We start from the raw sequence: 20,145 nt of genomic DNA, 5'->3' as shown, positions 1-20,145 counted from the left end.
AGCTTCAATGTGGAAGGTTAATTAATCCCATGCCAGACCAGATTCTCTTCGACCACAATTGGAGTCTGTATTGTCACTCAGACCGGGCAGAACCAAAAAGCTCACCGGGTCACTGGTCACCGGTTCAGAGTCTGACAATACTGATTAATACACCCTTAGGCCCGGTTCGTTTTTGGAATTTTGAAGAGGGAAAGTTAGTTAATGGGATCATACTTTCCATTGACGAACTTATCCATGCTCTTATTTCAAAAACATGTGGGACCCACATCAAAATTGATTTTCCCAGGTCTCACTTAAGTAAGTGATAATTGAATTTCCCAAGTAGGGGCGTAAGCGGATCGAATCCGAATCGGATAAGGCAATATCTGAATTTGAATCCGGTTAAAAAAATTCGATATCCAAATTCGATTAGATATCCGACGAATATTGAAAATTAACATCCAAATTCGAATTTAATTAGATATTCAAATATTCGATTCAATTAATTAATTAATTTAGATAATTAATAAATATATAAAATAAATATTTTATTGATATAAAGTATTTAAATATATAAATTATATAAAATATTTTATATATTATATAAGAATTAAATAATCGGTCGAATTTGAATATTTATCGAATTGAATCAGGTTATATCTGAATTCGAATCTGATTAACCATTCGGTACGAATAGGATATCCGAATTCAATAAATTAGATATTCGAATTATCCGAATTCGATTCGATTATGTCAAATATCAAATTCGAAATCAGATTTTTGAATACTGTTTACAGCCCTATTCCCAAGTAGAGGGTAGATTAAAAAAATTAAAATGATAAAAAAAAACCCACAAGATACATTTACATGAATAAATTAAACAAAAAAAATATGGATAAGTACATTTACTGAAGAAAGTAGGTCCTGAAAAATGTAAGGCCTTAAGATGACTGCATAGTAACAAGATCAGCACATACCCTTGCCATAACATTTTTTTCTGTATCGCATGATTCAGATAAATAGACTTGGATTGACTTTGTATTTTATTTTTCTTTTAATTTCAAGAATTGAGCCAGAACATCTTTAGAAAGGGTTTTACCTTTTACCCTTCAAAAGTGGCCACATGTCCCAACTCCCAGTATTTAGCATATTGGTAGGTTCAAAAACCGATACAAAATACAAACAAAATACAAATGTTTCTAACTATTTTCTTAATCACAAGATAGAATAACTTCGAAGACCAATATCAACTTCCACATAAGACAAACTTCAACTTAGAATGGAAACAGCCATGCAGTTAATAGCTGTTAAAGAGGACTAAATCTAAATGATCTTATAATAAGAAGAAATAAACACATTGGCACAAAAATAGAGCCTAATTAGTTGGAACTTGGCATTTATTAATTCAGCATCATACGAATGTGGAGTTCAAAACAACCTGATCCGTCTCAATCTCAAACTAGAAACTATACCTTTTATAAAATTGATTAAAAAACTCATAACTACAGAGCCATGCTTATACATCCTTGACAGTGGTTTTGCATATACTCTTCAATTTAATCCATGCTTTCTGGTGAGTGCATATTGCTCCTTCAAGGATTACGATGTGAAGCAAAACTAGCTGGAGCTTTGCACAAGGCAGGTAGAAGTGGGCATTCTTCTCAATAGATATTCCTGATGCTGTAAGAATAAATTCATATTAGAAAATTGCTTGGAAACAAGAGGAATACTTGCATGGGTTGCATCAACATGGATGGATATTGGGAAGTTGATATGTAAATGAAGAGAGAACCCCACTTGTTACATTAGGAATGTGGGTTCAAAGATTGCCAATTGCCCTTCCACCAAATAGAGTTGTATGGTTATGGACACCACCCAAACATGCAGAAATTTGTGCATTCTATTCTTCTTTAGGTGGGGGTGGAATTATTTTTATTGTATTCCATCTATCTAATGATTAAGAGGCAACCTCTGTGCCTACTTTACATGCACAAGAAGAAAAGCAGTCAACAAATTATATGTTCTATACCTGAGAATGGTTGATCCTATAAATAGTATTCAGTCGGACTGCTATATCTCTCCTGAAAGCAAAAATAGACCAAATCATTTCTAAATTCACCTAGTAAAACCTTATAACTAATCAAATAGGCCACATTGCTTCTATTTGTATCACACAAGGAGTCCCAATAATGACATACAAAATTGCATTATTATATAAGCATCACACTTCCGCAGGGACTACTGTTTGGCAGAAAACATTGTTACAAACTTGCAGATTTATTATAACATATCACTAGTGATCAAAAGAATATCGTTTGTCAGTGCAGAGGTGATCAATTATAGCATGATCTAGCCCAGCCCAGAAATTTCCAGTCTTTGGCCTAGGTTTGTAAAAAGGCCCGTCCTGACCCACTCATATATGGTTCCAGAAAGATATGATATCAGAAGAACTTTGACCAACCAAAATCCCCCATGAATTTTATTCAATACCACCTGATTGGTTATCACTTTTATGATACTAGCATATTGGTAATATGATATAAAGCCCTTATCATAGGTACTAAGCCTGGGATGGTCCATGAAAACCTATATTTGACAGGCATCGTCTAAAAATTCTTAAACCAGTTCTCACTCTTAGATTTACAAGGAAGCTCATCCATTTAGTTATTTTAGTTAGCTATTCTCCATGGAAAAACTTCCATTTCAAGTAAAGAAACTGGTATATAAGAGAAAATAATATGTATTCCCTCTCATGGTAGACTAAAATCTGACAATGATTTTTCAAATCCTTCTCTTTCTAGTAAATGGAAGTACCGACGTTGTTTTATCTCATTGCATTTTATCAAGCTGCTCTCTTTATTTCTTTATGAATCAACATATTTATGTAGTAGTCAATTACATTTATATACATAAGAAATTCAGGGAAAAAGACTCAACACTTTTTTGGTTATTAAGCCCTCTGCTTATAGCACTTAAATTAAGAAAAAAAAAGCAAACAGAACTTTGTTAATTATATATAATGACTCAAGATAATGTTAGAACAAGTGACCAAATTTAGTAGCTGTTTTTGAAAGAGTTACAATCCAGGGTTGCAAACATTTATAATTAGGAAATAATTGCATAGCATCAAGGGGTAAGTAATAGCAAGAGGACCTCTGAAAAGCCCTCATATCAAGGAACCAGCTCTAGGTGGGATAGGCTTGCACCATACTCCTTAGTAGGAAAGGGAGGTAGAGAGCTATAAGAAGGTTGAGACAGGGCTTGGAAAAATTACAAGAAAAGGAGCCGGAAGGAGTACAAGTCTAAATTCGCTTATCATCCTTGAAAGGGTCAAGAAAGACTTCTTCCAAAAGATCAAGTAGGGCTAGCAAATTCGGAAATTCAGAGTCTCTTATGCCCTTTCAAAATCCCAAATCCCAATTAAAGCCATTGCTCAAAGTTGAAGGAACCAAGAAGTTGAAAATAGGTTCATTTTTAAAGCAAGTGAGTGCAAAAAGTTAGGGGAATTGTTACTTCAAGGGGAATGACCGAAACCATACATGTCCCCAAAATTTGATACGATTACCAATACAAAGATTGTACTTGATAAAAGGCAATAACACAGGTAATACCTCATTGATGGCCTTCCAAGGAGAAGCTTGGGTTGCCCTTGTCAATGCTCCAGCATCCTAGCTGTTAGTGAAGAGCCCATGAATGCTCATTACCACCTTTGCCCATCACTTGTCCCGGTCTTGCAGCATTCTCCATAGCCATTTTCCCAAGAGAGCAAAGTTTCTTCTTTGTATATTACTTAGCACAGTGCACCAAGGTCTTTAATTTCAAAGTCAGTATTGAGAAAATGTTTAACTTTCCTAATCTCATCCACATCATCCCCAGTAACAACAATATCATCAACATAAATAATGAAGACTGTAACTAAAGCATCTCTCCTCTTCACAAATAGAGTGTGATCAAATTGGTTCTGAACATAGCCAACTCTACTAAGAGTAATACGAAACCTCTTAAACCAAGCTCGTGGAGATTGTTTGAGCCCATAGAGAGATTTCTTCAATTGACAAACCTTTCCTGCTAAGTCCTTACAATACTAGGAGGGAGAGACATATACACTTCTTCATGAACTCACCATTTAGAAACACAATTTTCACATCAAACTAATATAAAAGACAAGGCAAATAAGCTGCCAAGGATAAGAAAACTTGAATAGAATTCATTTTGGCAACGGGAGCAAAAATTTCCAGGTAATCCCATACTCTTAAGTATAACCCTTAGATGTTTAGGGAGTTGATAGGAACAAAAAAGATAAGGTATACTAGTCATGTGATTAGATGCACCAGAATCAATAATCTAAGGGATACAATGGATGCATGATCTAGAAGTGGCATGAGTACCTAAGTGGGCAAAGGCTGTAGATGCTGAATTGCCTGTAGAAGTGGAGTTAACTTCCATTTCCAAGTGGTTCAGAAGTTCTCCATACTTTTCAAATTCAGCTTTCACAATTGCTAATTGCTCCATAATGGAGTTCTTCTCACTAAGCCTCTTCTCACTATTTGGTATAATAGCTGCATTAGCATTTCCACCCTTGTTATTTTTGAACCTCTGCAACATCAAATGAGGTTGTAGTTTCTAGCAGCTATCTCTAATATGCCTAGACTTCTTGCAGTAATTGCATGTAACTGCCTTCTTCTTATTCTCACTACCCTTTGGCTTCACACCAACATTAGCAAAATTATTTATAGTAGAATTTTGAAGATGCACCTGTTCTACTCTCCTCACCAATCACCAAAGGATATGCCTCAGACAATGTAACATCATCCATTCATCCTTGGAGGATATATTTGGTCTTGTAATATCATACTTTGGGTTAAGTCCTATAAGGAGCTCAAACACCCTATTTCCCTCCACCAACTTTCTGTATGTCTCTTGCCATAAAGACTTCAACAAAGAGAAGTATATTGCTAGAGGCCTCTCCCCCTGTCTTAAATTGTTGACTTCATTTTCTAGCTTGTATGCCCTTGCAACATTCTTCTTTTGAGAATATATTTCAGCCACACTATCTCATACTTCCTTGGCTGTATCCATCCATAGGTATTCCTCACTAATATGTAGTTGCATAGAATTCACAAGCCACCCAATAATAGTATAATTCTCTTGTGATCATTTATTAAGATTAGGGTCTCTATCTTTAAGTTTCTTTTTACTGCCTAACAAGTACCCCCCACTTGCCCCTACTGCTGGTGTGAAGCTAATTAGTTGGTGCCATCCAGCTTCTTTGTAGTCACAACACCTAGTAGGGATTCTACAAACCCTTTCGAACCACTTTTGAGTTCACCATTCTGCCTTGTTTCAACTCCAGATGTCTCCATTGATCAAATGAAATAAACAAAAAATAATTTAGGCTTCAACTAAGATCTCCCAACACTTGAGAAGAGAAAAAACAAAGAAAAATAGAATTTCACACACCTTGCAATCTGGGAGAAATTGAGAAAACTTAATCACTCCTACCAGTGATGATAGAAAACTCTCCAACCTAGATTGATCTCACTAAGGGCCTCTAATAAGTCCTTCACACTCAAAGTGCAACTCTGGAAGGATCCCTTGACCCTCAACTCCAATTCTTCTTTAGTCGGCTAGGGTTTTAGGCCAGCTCTCCAAGAAACTTTGGGTATCAAAACTGATCTAAAAATCTCCAAAAACCTTCCACCAACTAGGCTGAACGAATCATTAATCAACTAACACCTTAGTTCTACATACACACTATATATGGGATTAAAGTGTTGAAACCACTGATGTGGCCCCCACCTCTTTCTATTGTACTTGTATACAACTATTAGTTATTTAATTCAGTCCACAATTAGTTATTAGTCTTTTATTAGGATTTTATTTTTGCCATGTAAGCAGTCTTATCCTTACTTCAGAATTAATATAAATAGAAAGAGGGGGGCAGCAGATTAAGCATCCTTTTCTTTTCCAAAACGCTTCCTTCGAATTCTTCTTCTCTTCTTCTCTCTTTCTCCTCTCATTCTCTCCTCTTACCTTCTTAATTTCCTGTTGATTATACACCACAGCTTGGGCTGTTAGTAGTCTCATACGACTACATGGTATCAGAGCCCGGTTAGGAAATCTTATGATAGTCTGACATGGCCAGCTGCATAAGAATTTCCTAGGGTTGGAAAATTTCCAGAAAAAGGGATCATCGGCTGAATCTTGGAGATTGTTGGTGAAGCATCAGAGGATGACCAGCAATCAGGAAGAGTCAGAAGGAAGAACCCTCAAGATTAGGGTTTAGACTTGATTTTGAAGGTTGCGGCCAGAAAGTCAGAAGGAAGAACCCTCAAGATTAGGGTTCAGACTTATTTTTGAAGGTTGCGGCCAGAGTTTTGCTGAAGTAAGTTAGTCTTTGATATTGATCTATTAAATGATTACCTTTTCTGGTTATTTCAAAGGTTCAACTAAAAGTTTTTTCCTACTGAACTGTTCTTGATACATTAAAAGAATAGTTTTTTGGTTACTTTAAGAGGTGTAACTGAGAGATCCCCCCCTTTTCTATCCATTGATTGTATTCTTGGCTTGTTTCTTGACCTTTGGTTGGTTCTAGGTTCAAGATTCTAGTTTCTTGACTGTCGCCAATTCTAGGGCTGTAGTTAGTTTTAGCCCTGCACTCTAAGTTGTTCTTGGAAGGTTAACTTTTTGGGTGGATTGCCACCCTAGAAGGATAAAGTAGGTTTGGCTGTTAACAAATTCTAGGTGAGATTACCTAGTCTTAGTGATAGAAAGGTATTGTTTCTTGACCTTAGGTTCGGCTGATAGCAAATTCTGGGTGTAATTACCTAGTCTTGGTGATACAAGAAGCATTCTTTAACCTTTTCTTGACAAAGAGTGGAGTTTAAGAGACAAGGGGAAAACCTTTTACGGGCTGGTGGTGCTGGTAGCATACCTGGGAACAGTTTTCGGATTACCACTGTAAAATTTGATGAGTCAAACTACCTAGAGTGGGCCCAATCAGCCATGATGGCTATTGGGGGTAGAGGAAAGCTAAGTTATTTACTGGGAGATGTTAAGGAACTAGCGAAGGGGGACTAAATATATACCAAATGGGTTCAGGAGAACTATTTGGTTATGACATGGCTGTGTAACTCCATGCAGCCACATATCAGCCGAAATTATTTTTGGGCAAAAACAACTAAAGAAATTTGGGATATCATGAAAGAAACCTACTCCCAACCCCTCAATGTTGCTAGGGCCTATGAGCTAAAATGTAAGGCAAATAACCTTAAGCAAGGAGAGAAGCCAGTCTCGGTTTATTTTTCCACCTTGAAATCCTTGTGGCATGAGATTGATCACTTAGAAACAATTGGGTGGGAAAGCCAAAAGGATGCACAAAACTACAGAAAGCAGGTTGAAACCAATAGGGTATTTGAGTTTCTAACTGGTCTGAATTCTGAGTATGAAATTTTGAGACAACAGCTTCTAACAAGAGACAGTGTGACCTTATCACAAGCTTACTCTCTAGTGCATAGTGAAGAAAGTCGAAGGAAAGTTATATTACAGCATTCGCCACTTGAATCAGCCTTGGGAGCAACTAAACCCAAGTTTGGGGGGGATAAGGAGAGAGATATGAAGAAGGAAGACAAGAAGGACCTAATATGTGAACATTGCAAGAAAACTAAGCATACCAAAGAAACCTGTTGGAAGCTACATCCTCATCTAGTTCCAATAAAACTCAGGAACAGAAAGGGGAATGCTAATACAGCAGTTACTACTGATTGTGCAACCTCATTAGGCACAAGAGCAGCACCACTAGACACTCTAGTTGCTGTCCGATCTTCCTTGACTCAGTTGGAAAAGGAGGTTGGTAATTCAGCATTGCCATCTCAGCCAGTCACAACATCAGCTCCTCCCACCTCAGCATTTGCTAATTCAGGTACACGGGACTCAGCTTATCATGCTTTAGCTTTAGGTAACACTGATCACTGTTGGGTAATAGACTCAGGTGCATCTGATCATATGGCTGGTTTGCCTTCACTATTTACTACCTATCACTTATCCTCTGGTAAAGACAAGGTGTCTATTGTTGATGGATCACTTGTTTCCATTTCTGGCAAGGGAGACATCAAGTTGTTTAGTGCCATTTCCCTGTCTTTTATTCTGCATGTTCATAAACTTAGCACCAATTTACTTTTAGTTAGCAGCATTACTAAAAACCAAAACTGCTTAGTAACCTTTTTTCTTGATTGATGTGTTTTTAGGGACTTGGAGACAAAGAAGATGATTAGGACTGGCCGTGAGACAAATGGAATCTATATGCTTGGAAGAAGTTCACAGTGGGACGGTAGTGAAGTTAGAGGGTCTTTTGTTTCTCAGTCTATTGGTTAAGTCATGCTTAGGCATAACCGATTGGGTCATTTATCCTTTAGGTTTTTAAAAAGCTTGTTTCCTAGTTTATTTGAATCTATCCAGATGTCCAGTTTAAAGTGTGAAAGTTGTGAGCTTGCAAAGCATTGTAGAACAACCTATTCATTAAGTAATAAGAGAAGTAGTGTTCCTTTTGACATTGTGCATACCGATGTTTGGGGACCATATCACATCACTGCTATGGGGGGCGGGGTACGGATACTTCTTGCTGATTGTTGATGACTACACCCAGTTTTCTTGGGTCTACTTGATGCGTTCTTGAGATGAGGTTCCTACCCTGACCCAGACCTTTCATCATATGATTTTGACCTAGTTAGGGGTAAAAATCAAAGTCTTTAGATCCAATAATGTGAGAGAGTACTTTAAAAAATCACTATCCTCTTATTTTCTTGACCATGGGATTATCCATCAGAGTACCTGCCCTCATACCCCTCAACAGAATGGGGTGGTTGAGAGAAAGAATAGGCACATATTAGAAGTAGCTAGAAGTATCATATTTAACTCCAATATGCCTATACATTTCTGGGGAGATGCCATTCTCACAGCTGTGTATCTCATCAACCAAATCCCTTCACGGGTTCTTGACATGAAACCTCCATTCACTCTTTTATATCCTGATAAAGAGCTATTTTTTGTCCCTCTTAAAACCTTTGGTTGTACCTACATTGTGTAAACTCTTGGCCCTCACCGTTCCAAATTTGACCCTAAAGCCTTAAAATGTATTTTCCTTGGTTATGCACAAACTCAAAAGGGATATTGCTGCTATGAACCTACTTCGGGAAAGAGATTTGTATCCATGGATGCTACTTTTTTTGAGGATGTACCTTATTACTCTAGGGTTTCTTCTCAGGGGGAGAGTAGTAAGGTTGGGGTTAACACATTAGAAGTCCCTTTACCCGTTCCATTGAGTGAAGAGAGGTGTAATGGAGAGGGTTGTCAAAAAAGTCGGGATTTGAAAATTTATCACAGACAGTGGAGGCAGGTTGATTTCGGTCATCAGTAGTCCAAGGTAGTCCCAATTCCTTCTGAGGATCTAGATCCAAGTACTACATCTCTTCCATCTTCCATTACAGATGAGCCATCAGCTGTTGAGCCCTTTCCATCTTTGAGCCCTCACTTCCATTGAATGACCTTGACCTTCCCATTGCAGTCCGTAAAGGCAAACGCCGTTGCACCTCATCCACAACCCACTGTATCTCATAATTCTTGTCCTATGATCATCTGTCTCCCTCTTACAAGTCCTTACATCCATTGCTGATATTCCCATTCCCAAAACAGTATAGGAAGCCCTTACCATTCCTGAGTGAAAGGGTGCAACTAAGGTCGAAATGGATGCCCTTCTGAGAAACAATATCTGAGAGCTAGTTGATCAACCTAAAGGGAAGAAACCAGTTGGATGTAGATGGGTGTTTACTGTTAAACATAATGCTGATGGTTCCATTGAAAGGTATAAGGCCCGATTAGTTGCAAAGGGATTTACTCAGACTTTGGTATAGATTACTTGGAGACTTTCGCACCAGTAGCAAAAATGACCACTATCAGAGTGTTATTATCTCTTGCAGCCAGTTACTCTTGGCCCTTGTTCCAAATGGATGTTAAAAATGCCTTCCTCAATGGAGACTTGCAAGAAGAAGTGTACATGCAGTTACCTCCTGGTTTTTATAGTACAGAGACAGGTAAGAAGGTTTGCTGGCTGAATAAAGCTTTGTATGGACTAAAACAGTCCCCCGAAGCTTGGTTTGATAGATTCGGACAAGCCCTTGAAAAGTTTGGCTATGTGCAGACTCAATCAGATCACATTTTGTTTATTAAGAAAGTGGATACTTCCTTGACTCTACTTGCTATATATGTGGATGACATTGTAGTAATAGGGAGTGATAACACTGAAATTGAGTCTCTTAAGAAACTTTTCCATCAAGAATTTGAGGTAAAAGACCTGGGAGAGCTATGATATTTCTTGGGTATTGAGGTAGCTCGGTCCAAGCATGGAATCTTTGTTTCTTAAAGGAAGTATGTCCTTGATTTGTTAGAAGAAACAGGAAAGTTGGGTGTTAAGCCAACCAATACACCTATTGAATAGAATCACAAGATTAGTAAAGAAGGTGGAGAGCCTCTTGAAGATAAAGCTATGTTCCAAAGATTAGTTGGGAAACTACTCTATCTTTGTCTTACACGATCAAACATCAGCTATGCAGTCAGTGTTGTTAGTCAGTATATGCACTCTCCTAGAACTACCCACCTACTTGTTGCTGAGAGGATATTGGCATATTTAAAGAGGTGTCCAGGTAGAGGTGTACTATTTAAGGATAATAATCATATGAAGATAGAAGTTTATACAGATGCAGATTGGACCGGTTGTATTGATGATAGAAGGTCTACCTCTGGATATTGTGCCTTTGTAGGAGGTAACCTTGTTTCTTGGAGGAGTAAGAAACAAAATGTTGTTTCTCGTTCCAGTGCTGAAGCTGAATATCGGTACATGGAAAATGGTGTGGCTGGAATACTATGGTTGAAATCACTGTTTGATGAATTGAGTATTAACTATGAGAAACCTCTAATGTTCTACTGTGATAATCAGGTTGCTATTAATATAGCTCATCACCTGGTATAACATGGCAGAACCAAGCACATTGAAGTGGATCGACATTTTATTAGGGAAAGGGTTGCATCTCAAGAAGTTTGTCTTCCATATATCAGCTCCAACATGCAGCTTACCGATCTTCTCACCAAGGCAGTTTCAAAGAAGAAGTTAGAAACAGATCTATGCAAGTTGGGAATGACAAACATCTATTCCCAACTTGAGGGGGAGTGTAGAAACCACTGATGTGGTCCCCACCTCTTTCTATTGTACTCGTATACAACTATTAGTCATTTAAGTCAGTCCACAATTAGTTATTAGTCTTTTATTAGGATTTTATTTTTGCCATGTAAGCAGTCTTATCCTTATTTCAGAATTAATATAAATAGAAATAATCCTCTTCTTTTCTAAAACCCTTCGTTCGAATTCTTCTTCTCTTCTTCTCTCTTTCTCCTCTCATTCTCTCCTCTCATCTTCTTAATTTCCTGTTGATTATACACCACAGCTTGGGCTGTTAGTAGTCTCATACGACTACATAAAGAAAGAGGGAAAAATGGTAGGGTTGCTCTAATACCAAGTTGACAATAAATGTTGTAAAATAGTATGTTTAGTCAAAAGAAAACAGTGGAAAATAGACCTGAAACAGCAAGGAAGAAGAAGAGATGGGTGAGGGATTTCATGCCTCCCAATTTAATCATACTTGGGATCTTACTCCTCTCCCTCCTAGGAAGATGAGAGTTGGTTGTCAGTGGGTTTACATAATTAAGAATTGGCTGAATGGTAGTGTGGAAAGGTACAAGGTGTGGTTGGTGGCAAAAGAGTATACCCAAACATATGAAGTTGACAACATTGATACATTCTCTCCTGTTTCTAAGATGGGCTTTATATGTGTTATTATTTCTTTCCTTGGCTATTATTATTGGTTTTTACTTCAGTTGGATGTGAAAAATGCCTTCCTCCATGATGATCTTCAGTTGTATGTAGACTTAAGATAACAAACAGTTACCGTGTGCCTAGTTTGGTTGGTTCAAAAGTGTAATATAGCAGTTCAAATTATGACAATGTAGTGTTGAGCACTTGGTTTTTAGTTGAGATACACCTCCCATTAAGATTATCTTTAGCTATATATGTTGATGATATTATTGTTACAGGAAGTGATATACAGAGGATCAAGGAGCTGAAATAGTTTTTAGAACAGCAGTTTTCATACCACCAATGACTTGGGGCATTTGAGATATTTTCTAGGTATTGAGATAACAAGGTCGAAGTGGGGAATCTCCCTGTCACAAAGGAAGTATGTGCTTGATTTGTTAGAAGAGACAAATTTATTAGGAGCAAAACCAATGGATACTCCTATCGAGCTGAATGTTAAGTTATCTGATAGTGAAGGGGAGCTCTTTAGAAGATCCTGGCCTCACTATCACAAGGCCAAATATTTCATTAAGTGTGGGGTTACTGAGCCAATTTGTGTAAAAACCAAGAACAAGTCATTGGGAAGGTATTGATAGAGTTCTTCATTATATTGGGTGTTGTACCCTTCTTGGAAAAAATCTAGTTGCTTGGAGGAGTAAAAAGTAGAGTATGGTTGCTAGGAGTAGTGCTGAAGTATAGGGCAATAGCACACACAACTTGTCAATTAATCTGGTTATAGAAATTGAGGCAAAGAAACTAGTCTAAAAGTTTCATCTCCTATAAAATTGTTTTGTGATAATCAAGCAACAATCCATATCTCTTTCAATCCCATGTTTCATGAAGAAAACAAGCACATAGAAGTGGATTGACACTTTGTCAAGGAAAAGACCACCAATGGAGAAATCGTTACACCTATGTGAGGTTAGTGGATTATCTAGCTGAACTCTTCACCAAGCATTTAAGTCAAGCTCGGATTAATCATATTTCCAACAAGATGGAACTCTATCACATTTATGCTCTAGCTTGAGGGGGGACTGTTAGAAGTATGAGGAGTTTTATTTCTGTTATAATTAAGTGGCTTGTAAATTGCTTACTTTCTTTTATTCCCATTTTTACTAAAGAGGGATGGTATTATAACTTCTGCTTTATTATAAAATTAATAAAAGAGGGGAGGAAATTGAGATTAGTTATGTTCAATATCTTCTGCTCTCCTGCCCTAGTTTCCACTTCATCTGTACATCTGTTTTTCTCAGATCTAGATATCTTCTAGACAATTTTCTACCATTATTCTATTTATTTCTTGTCTGATCACAAAAGGTTTAATTAAAAATTGGCGAACTTGAAGAAGGCATATCCGTCAAAGGGGGCAGAGGGTAAGGTGACCTTAAATCTAGTGCGTCATCCAATCTGCTAGTATATTCTTTGTATCACTGTTCACAGTTCTCAGGTTGGTGATCAATTCTTTGGGGAAAGCCATAAGGGATTTCTTGTGGGATAAGGTAAATGATGAGAAAAAATTTCACCTAGTAGCATGGAACCAGGTCTGTTTGCCAAAAAGGGAAGGTAGATTGGGTATTAAACCAGGTCTGTTTTCCTAAGGCTTCATTACCAGAATACCAACTATGAATTCAGAATTTAGATACATCATACACCTGCTGCCCTTATTCCATAATGATCAAGCCACTTGAATTGTGAAGGAGATAAGACAACTCATTCAGGGTAGCAGTTCTTCTGTGCTATTAACTCTGCCTTTTGTTATATAGGCCTATCTAGTAATTGTACTTGTTCTAGAGTTCTTTTGAAATTTTTAGTCATTGACTTGGGTGCTTCCAACCATATGATGGGGGTACCTGTTGGTAAAACTTCTCCCAAACATTTTCTTGGGATGGGGGGAAATTATCATAGCCAATGGAGAAAATCTAGAAACAATTTTTGCCAATAATTCGTCTCTTTCTACTTTGGTGTCTCACTCCAACCCCATTCATCATATTACTGTCTTTCTTGTAGTTGTTCCTAAATTAATGATCAATTCGATATCTGTTGGTTTAACTTGTTGATAATGGTAACAGTTTTACCATTGCATGAAGCCATTACCCTCATTGTTTGACCCCCTAAGCATACTCTTATAACAGTTTTTGACAATTTGAAGCCTAACTAATGCAACATGATCGGAGGTTTAGTAAAGTAGCTAAGAACAATTGAATAAGGATAAGGTTTAAGGAACAAAGGGGATAATGGGTTGAGACAACAGCCCTGAATTAGAGTCTCCAACTTATCACCTTAATAACCTTAAATTGAGATTGGAGTCACACAAGTCATTTAGAGACATGAAACCTATGAGATAGTTGGAGTCACCACTAAAAAATAGTCCTAGAGAAATCAAATTCAATTTACTCGATTGACTCTTCACTGAAAATAAACTGATACACATCCATATATATAGCCTGAACTTTCTTTCTAGCTAGCATTAAAATGGGGCATTGTGTCGGCATGGTTCAGAAGGCACCACTTGATGGGCCAATCTATAAAGTCAATGATTTCCTTGAAAAAATGGATTATGCTTTAGTTGTCTGTTCAGAAGGAAATGCAAAGAATACCAATATGGTACTTGATGTGGAAGACTGTTAAGTCACTTTCTATAAATACTTGAAAGCTTTTTGGTTATGTCTAATTCAAAAGGATGTCTACTTATTGATCAGTGAGGTTGATACCTAGGTGAAGGATTTGTACAGTGTATTTTCAAGGAAAAAAACTTTTAGTCCATTAATGCAAATCTTTGCCTCTGAAAAGATCAATGCCGCAAAACTATCAATTTTTCTAGAAAGTGTTTCCTATTTTTTGAGAAGGAACTTGAATACTAAATGTGAAGCATCACCAACCTTGATCAAGTCTTTCAAACTGTCACCGTCTTTTCACCTATTTGAACTTGGTAAGGCCATGGGTCAACTCTGCAGCTGAAATTTCTATTCCCAGTGGCAAAACCTTTAGATTAACTACACTGGATCTGCTCTTTCTGCAGAACAGTAAAGATATGTGAAGATCAATTACTCTTGTAAACTGAAACTAGTTCACAGTCAGCTAATATTAGAAAACCATGATGAGCTGAAACTGAATTTAATCATATCAAGGATGATTTTTCCCAAACTAGAATAAATTTCGGATGACCAACCAGGATAATCATCAAAATAGCTGATTTTGATGAATATTCAGGACAACAAATGGTATCCGTTTGTATTGAATTGGAATTCAAGTTCAACCCAGTGAAGGTATTCTGAATTTTATCCAGTGAAACTGGTTTAAATGTAATATGCTTACTAAAGAGTCGCAAGTTCAAGTATCAAATAACATTTTATTTCAATTCGTTTTATTTATAATATACAATATCAAAACCAGTTTTAGTTATCTTATTAATAATGCATGATATTCCGCTCATTCTTAGTTTAATTTATTGATGCAGCATTCAATATCCAAATTCATTCCAAGTCCAGTCTAAATCTAATGGATAAGATTCTATTTGAATCCGAAAATTAACAAATCAAACTAGGATCTAGGCATATCCAATTTGATTAGATCCATTTGCAGCTCTGGCTATTAACCAAGAGAATAGTAAGCACATCCAAATCGATGTCCAGAATGAATAGTTCAGTGTAAAATTAGCAAGTGCCTTTTTAAAAAGATAATATACAGCAAGTATATAAACTATCTTTACTTGGCCAAGTAATACCAACCACCGTATTAACCTCCAAAGCACATTTAGTAGTACTATGTTCTTACAATCAAATGTTGCCCAAGAGGAGCTGTACGAAGTGGATGGAATGGATCTCTTCTCCTTTTGAATATCAGCATCCATCAAGTTGAACAGATCAGTAGCAACACCAGCTTTTTGCCCAGGAATTCCAAACTTTTGTTCTGTTGTTTGTGGCACCTTGGGGGGAGGCAAGCCAGTCACCTTGTCCTTCATATCTAAAGAGGCCTGATTATAGACATCAGTAACCTGATTAAGATCCTAAATATTCTTTTTTTCTTCAAATAATTGCTGAGCTTTTACATAAAAAACTAAAAGACTGAAAATGGAAAGGAAAATAAGAGAAATAAAACATAAAAGTTGTAACTTTTAATGAAACTTGAACTAAAAATTCTGATTTGTTTTTATTTTTTCTTTCAGAAGTAATGAAAACAAATTCAACAATAAAAAAGCTCAATACAAAAGTATGGAATGGACATCTAAACAAAAGAAGTGAGTCCATCTAGAAATACAATAGACCCATGGTGGTGAAGGCCCAGTGTACATTTTTACCCAATTGATCCCTGACTTAACTAAGAATCTGTTCATATAATACATCCTAATAGGGGATTGTAATGAAAGGAACCCAATTAAACACACTCAATGCCATTAGAGTCAGGTAAGACAGAGCCATTTTGGTGACTGGGCCACAGGTCAAATGGTTCAACCATCCAGTTTAACTGTTTGACTTATTCACATCAGATTAGAGAACCATTTTAGCTGCAGGTTCCAGTTTTGATGGTCCAACCATCTCGTCCAATCCAAGTCTGGCAACACTGCACTTGATTTCATTCCTACTTTGTTTTTCACTTTTGGAAAAAGAAATTCACAAATAAATATTCTTCTTTCTTTCATTTTTTTTAATCTCTTGTGGTCATTTTCCTTATTATATATTAAAAAATTGTCATAATTGAATAGGACATAAAGTTGTATATAAGATTAAAAACATAAACCATGAAACTTAACAAATTACTGAACATAATTATCAAACCTAAAACAGTTTCAAGATATTCTGATCCATACTCAATCTTGTATGAGGCAATTCATCTGCACATTCCTTGGTCGATGTAGCAGAAAAGTGTCGTTACTATGTAGCAAAAACAGTGGTCATTAATGTGAAAATAGAACTCTGGTCAAAATTGAGGCCAAGTTTTTGTCTTTTTATTTTCCTTTTTTATTTTTATAAGGGATCATGAACTCTATGTAAAAGGGTTTACACAGGGACCAAAAAAACCTCCCAAAAGAACCAAGTCTGAAGTTGGCTATTATTCCATAGTTCAAAATGATCTTTATTATAGTACTTCCATATTCGGATATAAACACCATTGGACAAGTGCGAGAGTAGATATGAAAAGGTGAAGGATGATGTTAGATGCCAAAGAATGTGATACTAGAAGGATCAAGTGTTTTATAGAAAATTATGGAAATCTCAAGTAGCAGTTATTTAGAGCTATTAGGTTTGGTTTATGGATGATCTCAAAGGCTATTTTTGTCAGTATAAGTAATAAGTGTAAATTTTGGGAATTCTAGGGTTATGATATATGAAGCCTAGGATAAATTGAAACTAGTAACTTGTCATAGAGACATGTTCTAGGAGGGAGGATTTTGTAAGACGAATGTTCCTTGAATTGGAAAAGATATACCCGGTGAAAGAAGGTTAATTTCAAAGGGGGAGTTCTGTTCTTTTGTCTGTTTCTGGGTGTAGGTCTGCTCCGGAGTCTTTAGGGAAGATGGCTGGGCTATGTATTTTCTTGATTTGTAATTGTTTGCTATGGCTGGGAGTGGGGCAGGAAGGTTAGTGTTTGAGCTTTGGGGTTTTGACCCTTTTGGGTGGCTTTTCTTTTTCACCTTGTTGTTTATCTTCTCTCTTAATAAAATTTTCTTTTATCTATTACCAAAAAAATAGAGGCATGCATTTTAATTATGGATTTTAAGTTATTGAGGCAAATAAAAAGTAATGTGCAGATTTATTTCTTGATTCGCTGGCTAGTTGTCACCCTCAAAGTCCTAAAAGAGCTCCATAATAGTCCCATGGGGTCCATGCAATCATATTGAAATTTCTCCCCTATCTTGTCAAGCTGAAGTTCGTCAAAGGGCAGATTTGTAGGATGCCCTACCGTCTCTTCATCAGATATCGTTGGTCCAATACCCTTTAGGATACTGGTTCAGTGTCATCAACTATATGTTCAATATTGTATTGTTGAATTCTACTTTGCTACACCATCATGGGTTTTTTTGGAGGACATGCAAACTTACTAATAACTACTAGCAACATGATTGAGTCAGATGCTTGCATGCTAAATAATGTGAACAACATTGTTAACCATTGCCTACAAATTTTGTGAAAGATGAATATTTGTATTAAAAATCCCCTCCTTTTACTTCTAATGAATAGTTTCATCAAAACATTTGTTAAAAAAGAAAAAAAGAAGACAGCATGAATTTTTTTTAATCCTTGTTGAGTATTAAAAGAGTTTCTAATAACTAATTGATCACAACCTTGAAAGGGAAAAAATTCCCCCAAAAGCATAATGCCATAGCTTTACAATTTCATGAAAGCTAAATAAATTTCCCCCAAAAATATTTCCAATTTGATGATACTCAAAATGAAGCCTTCCTAAAATACAAAACCCATTATAAATATCCATATAACATTTTCATAACAAAAATGCAGAACTTTAGAAGAATGTGGGAACAACTAGACAAAAATATCCTTTTTATAAAGAAGAAGAGACAGTATCTTTCCATAAAAAGAAACTGATAATAAAGGAGGTTCTCTTCAAAATCTCAAAGAAAACAACAAACTAATATTAAATTATTCCATCACTTGGATCTTAAAAGTTTCACATGTGAAGCAACTTTTGTCCCTTACCATCTCTTATTCAAATGTTTTCAGCCCAAAAAGTTTCTAGATACTTATCCTGTCACTTGGTAAAATTTATCCTAGATTTTCAACATCACCATAATGCTTCCCTAGTTTCCATACTGGAAACTTCCTTTTTTTTGGATCAATTACTGGAAACTTCCTGCAAATTAATTTCCTTTCTACTAGAACTCAAGTGAACTCTTAAAATGAAATCAATTTTAGAAGATCTTCAGTTCATTCTGAAACAAAGTTTGAAGCCTTTCAAAACACCTATTAACTGCATTAATGCATTTAATTGTCAAGCCTACAGTTACAACAAAATTAATATCAGAAAATATTTACTACATGAGTTGACTTAGAAAGAATCTAACTAATTTAGATAAAGCCAAGAATCAGAAAATATCAACATTACCCAACGGGGTCTTGTTGCTGAAGGTGGAGCCTGTAGGATCTGATTAGTGGGAATATCTCCATCAGAAAATGTTTTTGAGTGGTTGGATTTGCCATTATTTCCTCGATCTTCTATTTCCTTGTTAGAACAAGAGTTCTTTCCTTCTGATTCCATAGTTGGCTGTTCTGTTTGCTTTGAAACCCATCTTTTCTCGTCATACCTGAGAAGCGGGTATATTAGAATTTTCCTATAACTTCAGGTGAAATTTTTAATAAAATTTTGTGCCAACCTACTTTGCCCGTATGAAACTTTCAATGTCACTTCTGTCATAATCCGGTGGCAACTCTGCTTCCCAATAACTGTTGGACTTTTCATTACTCATAGCTACAGAATAAGTTCACAAATTAAGAACTAACAACAAGGTGGTAGTTTAGTGGTGCAGCATGTATAATATTAATTTAAAATTTGACTTAAAAACAAAGAAAAGCAAGTTATAATGAGGTTTAGTTATAAACCACCAACAACACACCCTACATATATAAGGGAGATAGCAAATCAACATGGAGATTCCAGCTTTGTGGTTGAGCATTAGATACAATCTATCAACAGCACACCCAGGAAGAAGGGGAGGTGATATCCACCACCTGATGGGTATCCATGTAGATCTCCTACTTCAAGATGAAGATACAAGCACAAAGCCACTAGAGGTTCCCTTATCGAATGATGAGAAAAACTGGAGTTCAAGGAATCATTATTCTGAGGATAGACATGGATGTATGGTGGAAGTGAAGGTTTCATATCTTGATCATGATGATCTATTTTTGTGATATGAAAAAGATAAAGAAGGCTTATCTGACATGTCCAGAGTGAAGGAGACAGTCAAGGACTGGAGTTATTGAGAAACGAGGGATAGAAGATGGAGTGAGAAGTCAACATAAGGAAAGAGTATAAGGCAGAGTTAGTTAGGACCAGGTTTAGGTAATAGGATGTTTTCTTGTTCTTTGGCTAAAAAGGAGTCTAGAATTTCCATTTTTGGATAGGAGTTTTCATATTAGTCCTGTAGCTAGTGGTTGTGACTTTGAAATGGTTGGAAACAGAAATTTGTTGTGAAAATTATTAGGACTAACTTTAGAAGGATAGATGTGTTAAAGAAAACAACTCTTTCTGACCTAGGGAAGGGAGTTGAAGTTTTAAAGGGGTTCATTTGATGTGTTTGGAAGAGG

At 36.4% G+C, this 20,145-nt stretch overlaps 1 protein-coding gene across 5 annotated transcripts in view; it reads right to left on the bottom strand.

Annotated features, from left to right (window-relative positions):
- Positions 1-1,358: 1,358 nt before the first annotated feature.
- AGD15 (ARF-GAP domain 15) overlaps positions 1,359-20,145 on the bottom strand; it is a 95,087-nt gene continuing 76,300 nt past the window's right edge. Inside the window, exons 5-11 of one of the 5 annotated variants that reach the window (XR_016095111.1) lie at positions 19,216-19,306; positions 18,944-19,142; positions 15,656-15,854; positions 14,761-14,894; positions 3,591-3,789; positions 2,009-2,060; positions 1,359-1,659 (exon numbers count right to left, since the gene is read on the bottom strand). Coding sequence is in view for 1 of the 5 variants with exons in the window: in XM_088941949.1 (XP_088798075.1) it covers positions 1,597-1,659; positions 2,009-2,060; positions 15,610-15,854; positions 18,944-19,142; positions 19,216-19,306 (650 nt within the window). In the remaining 4 variants the exon portion in view is untranslated. Of the gene's footprint in view, positions 1,660-2,008; positions 2,061-3,590; positions 3,790-14,760; positions 14,895-15,609; positions 15,855-18,943; positions 19,143-19,215; positions 19,307-20,145 lie in introns of all 5 variants that reach the window. The other 4 variants (XR_016095110.1, XR_016095108.1, XR_016095109.1 and 1 more) reach the window with 4 other exon arrangements.

This window comes from Nelumbo lutea, chromosome 4, assembly GCF_056320005.1.
Source record: "Nelumbo lutea isolate HS-2025 chromosome 4, American lotus-T2T, whole genome shotgun sequence".
NCBI lineage: Eukaryota > Viridiplantae > Streptophyta > Magnoliopsida > Proteales > Nelumbonaceae > Nelumbo > Nelumbo lutea.
Note: the sequence above shows the minus strand (reverse complement) of the source record. Positions and strands in the feature narration are given on the sequence as shown.